General features: G+C 51.4%; 1 protein-coding gene across 1 annotated transcript in view; it reads left to right on the top strand.

Annotated features, from left to right (window-relative positions):
* The window catches only part of LOC133013992 (CREB-regulated transcription coactivator 2), a 19,389-nt gene continuing 12,632 nt past the window's right edge, over positions 1-6,757 (top strand). The window contains exons 1-4 of the mRNA XM_061081087.1: positions 1-215; positions 3,327-3,428; positions 4,587-4,703; positions 5,188-5,249. Of these exons, the coding sequence (XP_060937070.1) occupies positions 51-215; positions 3,327-3,428; positions 4,587-4,703; positions 5,188-5,249 (446 nt within the window). The 5' untranslated portion in view covers positions 1-50. The remainder of the gene's footprint in view (positions 216-3,326; positions 3,429-4,586; positions 4,704-5,187; positions 5,250-6,757) is intronic.

Genomic DNA, 6,757 nt, shown 5'->3' with positions numbered 1-6,757 from the left:
TCTGTGCGGGAGCTGGTTCCACTACGTCAGCTCGACCCGTGCTGGTGAACATGTCTGCTCCGGGTCCAGGACCAGGACCCGGACCCGCCTCGGGACCCGGGCCCGGGGCCTCCAACCCGAGGAAGTTCAGCGAGAAGATCGCGCTGCACACGCAGCGTCAGGCCGAGGAGACGGCCGCCTTCCAGGAGGTCATGATGGACATCACCTCCACCCGGGTGAGTGAGGGGGCGGGAGGAGCTGCCCGGGGGAGGGAGGCCTAGCCCGGGCAGCCAGGCTCCGAGCTGCCGGGGGGGAGGGAGGCCTAGCCCGGGCAGCCAGGCTCCGGGTCCCCGCGGGCCCGACGGGGTCCCGGGCCCGCGGGGACCCGGACACCGCTCGAAACAGAAACTTGTTTCCTTCGTTTCCGATGCGACGCTAGCGGAGTTAGCCTCGTTAGCTTCGGTAGCTCCGTTAGCCTGCGCTAGCCCCGCAGCTAACGACTTGTTTACTATGCGGCTCCGCACGGAGCTCCGGCCGCAGACCCCCGGTCCGACCCCGGGTCCGACCCCCGTCAGACCCCGGTCAGACCCCCGGTCCGACCCCGGTCAGACCCCCGGTCCGACCCCCGGTCCGACCCCCGACACACACCTTCTCCTCTTTCAGCTTCTGCTCAGTTCGGCCGCGAAGTGAAAACTGTTGCGTTAACTTTCACGATGTTTCTCATCCGGAAACTTTAATAACTAATAAGGTCAAGTTCAACCAGTGGGAACACGTGTAGTTGCCATAGGAACACGTGTGGTTTCCACCTGAGCTTCCCTTGAGAAGTGGTCGAGTGTGTGTGTGTGTGTGTGTGTGTGTGTAGGGGACGCGCAGTGTGTTGTGTTGTGTTGTGGGATTGGAACACAGGGACGGATGTGTCTCACTCCATCAAACTGAGACTTTCTAACCAAGTCCTGAAGGATCCGGGTCCTGAAGGATCCGGGTCCAGCAGCTCATCTCACCGGATGTGAACTGGGACGTGTTTCAGAACCAGTGGTTGTGTTGTGTTGTGTTGTGTTGGTGTGACCGTGTAGTGACCGGTCGGGTTGTGGGTCCCCTCGTGGAAGAGGGATGACGGTGCACTTCTCTCAGGACGGGACGGTTCGGGCCACAGGGCAGAACTGGTCCTGGATCAGTTGTGATGTCATTGAGGCTCCTCCTGGAATCACTGAGCAACAGGTTCCTGTACCACAGAACCAGTCCGGACCGGTTCCTGTACCACAGAACAAGTCTGGACTGGTTCCTGTACCACAGAACCAGTCTGGTCTGGACTGGTTCCTGTACCACAGAACCAGTCTGGTCTGGACTGGTTCCTTTACCACAGAACCAGTGTGGACAGGTTCTGTGCTGGTTCCTGTACCACAGAACCAGTGTGGACAGGTTCTGTGCTGGTTCCTGTACCACAGAACCAGTCTGGACCGGTTCCTGTACCACAGAACCAGTCCGGACTGGTTCCTGCACCACAGAACCAGTCCAGACTGGTGTGAGCCCGGTGGACCACCATGTTAATCACACAGTCTTTAATGTGTCAGATTTCATGGGTTCCCGTAAGGCTGATTGAACTGTGTAATAACTGACTCCTCCCACTGACTGTTAGCTTCATTCACGCAGACGTTCTCTTCCTGATTGGTTCCCATCAGTCACATGACACTTCCTGTCAGTGACAGTTCCACCTTCGCTGGCTCAGAGAACAGAAATCCCTGCTCGTAGTTTTCACCAGCACTGTAGGGTCCAGGCATTATGTGATTCATAATCAATGGTTCATATCATTCCTGTGTTTTCTGAATGAGTCACTTATGAATTTCCAGCCTGAGTCTTAAACCTCGTTAATGAAAGGCCGCGGCTCCTGTGATCCGACGCCACGGCCGAAGCAGATGATTGAACCTGAAGTCCAGCGGGGGGGCCGGACCGGGACACTCTGAGAATGATTCTCCTCTGGAGACAATGATCCGTTCACTGAGGGAGATCCACAGCTGCTGATGTTTGATTAATGTCCAGTCATGTTTTCCTGAACCAAGGAAGTGATAGAGGACGAGGAGAGAGAGAGAGAGAGAGAGAGGAAACACTTCATCACACGCTCAGGAAAGTGTGTGGCTGTGTGTGGGTGTGTATGTTGTGTGTTGTGTGTGTAGCTTCTTCAACAGCTTCTCTTATGTTTGGCTCTGGATCTGGTTCACGGCCAGTTTGAAATAGCACGTACATCAGTTTAATGTGCGTGCCAGGCAGAGCAGCTTCAGGCTGAGGTCAGAGGTCAGCCGGGGAAAGGGCCTTTTTTCACCTTTCGTGGAAAAATCCTTTGCTCTGCTTCCGTTTGAGTTTCGTGTCTGAGTGAAGAGTTCCTCAGAACTTCATGCAGTCACATGGTGGTTCAGGGTTTTCCCCAGGAAGTGGTGGAGGTGTCTCCAGCTCGCTGCTGATCACCACACGGCGGCTGCTCGGTGTGAAGCCAGGCGAGGGGCGTGGCCTGTAGAGCAGCAGGTGGTGGAGGTGTCTCCAGCTCGCTGCTGATCACCACACGGCGGCTGCTCGGTGTGAAGCCAGGCGAGGGGCGTGGCCTGTAGAGCAGCAGGTGGTGGAGGTGTCTCCAGCTCGCTGCTGATCACCACACAGCGGCTGCTCGGTGTGAAGCCAGGCGAGGGGCGTGGCCTGTAGAGCAGCAGGTGGGGGAGGTGTCTCCAGCTCGCTGCTGATCACCACACAGCGGCTGCTCGGTGTGAAGCTCCAGTTTGTCAGACTCACCACCATGTGTTGGCAGCAATGTAATAAGCCAGGCGAGGGGCGGGGCCTGTAGAGCAGCAGGAGGCGGAGCCTGCAGAGCAGCAGGATGTGTTGTTGTTTCCAGCTCGTCCACACCGGCGTCGGCCTCATCACCAGAAGATCTGGAATCTCCTCGAGTTTCCAAGTCTTCGTCTTCTACGTGTCCAGCTCCTCTTCTTCATCCTGAGATCTTTGTGTTCTTCCAGTTTGGAAACTCTATATTTCCACGGCACTGTGACCTCTGACCTTTGGCACTCCCACTGCTGGTTACTTTCATATTGTCTGGTTATGATCCCTTGTTAGTTGGTTTTCTGTGTAGAACATGGATCCTGTGACTTGTGTGTAAACCTGGGGCTGATGTCCCCCCCCCCACCCGAGTCAACATGAGAGTCACAGAACCCAGACCATCAGAGTGGTCCTCCACACGCCCTGTAGACACACTGTCGTAGAAGCAGCTTCTCTGGATCTTGCTGAGGAACCCATTGATCTAGTTGTTCTTCTTCTCACTGTCCCTGTCCTTGTCTGTCTCTCTTGTGTCTTTGTCTCGTCAGCTCCAGGCTCAGAAGCTCCGTCTCGCCAGGAGTCAGGGTCCGTACTACGGCGGCTCGCTGCCCAACGTCAACCAGATCGGCAGGAGCCCTCAGGACTTCCAGGTGACGACCCGACCCGGGTTCACTCTACCTGCTCTTTCTACAACACTGCCACCAACTGGTGGTGTAACTAACTACAACTGCTACTATTAAAACTACTGCTAGTCTTAGTTGTTCCACTGTTACTGTCGTTTGGATTTCAACTTGTTCAGAGAAACAGTCTCCACCTCTGACTCATCAGCTAAAGGGTTCTCCTCCTCCTCCTCCTCCTCCTCCTCCTGCTCCTCCTCCTCCTCCTCCTCCTCCTCCTCCTCCTCCTCCTCCTCCTCCTCCTCCTCCTCCTCCTCCTTCTGCTCTTCCTCCTCCTCCTCCTCCTGCTCTTCTTCCTCCTCCTCCTCCTGCTCTTCTTCCTCCTCCTCCTCCTGCTCCTTCTCCTCCTCCTCCTCCTCCTGCTCCCCCTCCTACTCCTGCTCTTCCTCCTCCTCCTGCTCTTCCTCCTCCTCCTCCTCCTGCTCCTCCTCCTCCTCCTCCTGCTCTTCCTCCTCCTCCTCCTCCTCCTCCTCCTCCTCCTCCTCCTCCTCCTCCTCCTCCTCCTCCTCCTCCTCCTCTTCCTCTTCCTCTTCCTCCTCCTCCTCCTCCTGCTCCTCCTGCTCTTCCTCCTCCTCCTGCTCTTCCTCCTGCTCTTCCTCCTCTTCCTCCTCCTGCTCCTCCTCCTCCTCCTGCTCTTCCTCCTCCTCCTCCTCCTCCTGCTCCTCCTGCTCTGAGGAATGTCGAAGGTCAAACTTCTGCAATGCGCCAAATTTCTTCTTCCAGGTCCAGATTTTTTTCAAGAAAGAAAGTTTAATCAGCACATGAAAGCAACATTTTTGATTTGACTCTTTGGAAACAGTAGATGGACAAAGATGAACTGTAAGATGAACGTTCAACTGTTCTTTAATAAAACGTTCCAATGACGGTAAAGCACCTGGAGAACGACACAATTTCCCAAATTACCTTAATAAGACTTAGTTGTCGCAGTATTTAAGTCGTCCAAACAGATTCTGTGTCTCCAGTCACCACAGCAGCTGAGATCAGGACTGTGTTCAGGAACAAGATATAAATTATAACCACTGTATGACAGTGGTTATATGTGGAGCCGTTTCCCTCAAGCAATCTAAGCAAGCGATTGAAATGTGTGTAATCTTTCAAACATCAGTATCTGTTTCTCCGTGTCTCTCTCAGGGCTCCTTCCCCTCCACGCTGGAGTCCAGCCGCTCCACTCGCCACCACGGCCTGGTGGAGCGAGTCCAGAGGGACCGCCGGTTCATCTCGCCGGTCCGGCCGTACCGGAACCGACCGGTATCCTTCAGATTGTTGTCAACTGGCTTCATCCTTCCCTCTGCTGTCTGTGGCTCTGAGCTCCGAGCTCATTGGTTCCCACTGCAAACTATCCCTGTTTAAAACGTAGATTTAACACTGTTCGGAATTTAGATTTATTTTCTTCTTGATGTGTTTTATCCAGTTACCTCACAACAGAGCCAGTGAAGGAGTGAAAGGGAACCTGAGCAGATTGAGTCGACTCGGTTTCACTTCTCACATTGTTTAAATTAGAAAGATGTTGCACAGAGAAACTTTAAAAAAGGCGAAAGCAATAAGTTCGATGAAAAAGGTCAAATCAACCTGAACATGTTCATCAGAGCTGCAGGACGAACAGTGAGAGTGAATCTTCCTCTTCTTCTTCTCATGAAAAACTAGGAATTAAAAGTTGTAATCACATGGATTTCATATTAAATATAAGAGAAATGAAAATATATCATGTTTCCTTAACCAGTCGTCTCCTCAGGTGGACAACTCACCGTATAACTCCGCCTACCTGTCCCCGCCTCCTGACCCCAGCTGGAGAAGGTACGTTCTCTTATCCCCCCCCACCCCCTCTCTAACCCCACCCCCCTCCCGCCTGTCTCCGTGGAGACGTGGTGGTCTGTGGGGGACGCTTGTTTTGTCTTTTCTGCTCTTGAACCTTTCTGAAGCCTCTCACACATCAGGTGATCACGACAAAACATAATCAGATTACAAAATTATATTTATTATTATAATAAGTAACATTTATATTGCGCCTGATTTAGGAAAGCCTGTCCACGTGAACTAATGCTGAAAAATGTAAGGTCCTATAATATAATATGTATATTATTATATCTGTATAATGACATTAAAGCCATGATCGATTTATCAGTTTGACAATAAAAATCAGCTGATATGACTCTTTCACTCAGCATCTGTGTTTGTTTGCAGATATGAAAACTTTCTTCTTTTTGTTTATCTTTTGAAATTTGATTTTTATTATGATTTTCCAGGACCATACAATCACTGAAAATACATATTATTCTCTTTCAGCCACCAGTAATTTACAATTCTAGCATAAAACAATGTATCACAGATTCTGTGGGTAATTTCTGGGACTTTCTGGTCTTTAAAATATCATAAAATGGGAACAAGAAATAAATCAGAACAAGAGTGTTGGGGTCTACCCAAACTTTATTCAAATCCCTCTTCGAAGGGGGTTCGTTTTAATAGAAAAGGACACAAAAATCAAGATATGAAAACTTCAATTCAGGGGATTAACAATGCAGATAAGATTTATGTTCAGAATGTTATACGTTTTCTTAATTCAAGTTCTTTGTATTTGATTATATTTGAGTATATATCTATCTATTATATATATAATTTCATCTAAAAATCCCTCCCTCCTCCTGAAGTGCCCTTGAGCCCGACATTGACTCCCCAGTAGCCTCAGGTCTGTCTCTGACCTCTGACCTCTGACCTCTTTGCTCAAGGAAACCCCCGATCTGAATCACATGTGGTGACACTGAGGCTTCACAAAGGTTTTAATGTGCTGAGGCTTCACTAACCTCCGCTCAGCTAACAGGGAACTCAGTGGAGCAGAGTGGGCGTGTCTCCAAACCTCAGCTGCTCCTGAAGAGCTCTCACTTCTCTGTTTTCCTTCGTCTGCGAAGCTTCTTCTCTCCGTCTGCGAAGCATCTTCTCTCCGTCTGCGAAGCTTCTTCTCTCCGTCTGGGAAGCTTCTTCTCTCCGTCTGCGAAGCTTCTTCTCTCCGTCTGCGAAGCTTCTTCTCTCCGTCTGCGAAGCTTCTTCTCTCCGTCTAGGAAGCTTCTTCTCTCCGTCTGCGAAGCTTCTTCTCTCCGTCTGCGAAGCTTCTTCTCTCCGTCTGCGAAGCTTCTTCTCTCCGTCTAGGAAGCTTCTTCTCTCCGTCTGCGAAGCTTCTTCTCTCCGTCTGCGAAGCTTCTTCTCTCCGTCTGCGAAGCTTCTTCTCTCCGTCTGCGAAGCTTCTTCTCTCCGTCTGCGAAGCTTCTTCTCTCCGTCTGCGAAGCTTCTTCTCTCCGTCTGGGAAGCTT

Source organism: Limanda limanda, chromosome 11 (genome assembly GCF_963576545.1).
Source record: "Limanda limanda chromosome 11, fLimLim1.1, whole genome shotgun sequence".
NCBI classification, from domain to species: Eukaryota; Metazoa; Chordata; class Actinopteri; order Pleuronectiformes; family Pleuronectidae; genus Limanda; species Limanda limanda.
The sequence above is the reverse complement of the archived record's forward strand: the minus strand, read 5'-3'. Positions and strand labels throughout refer to the sequence as shown.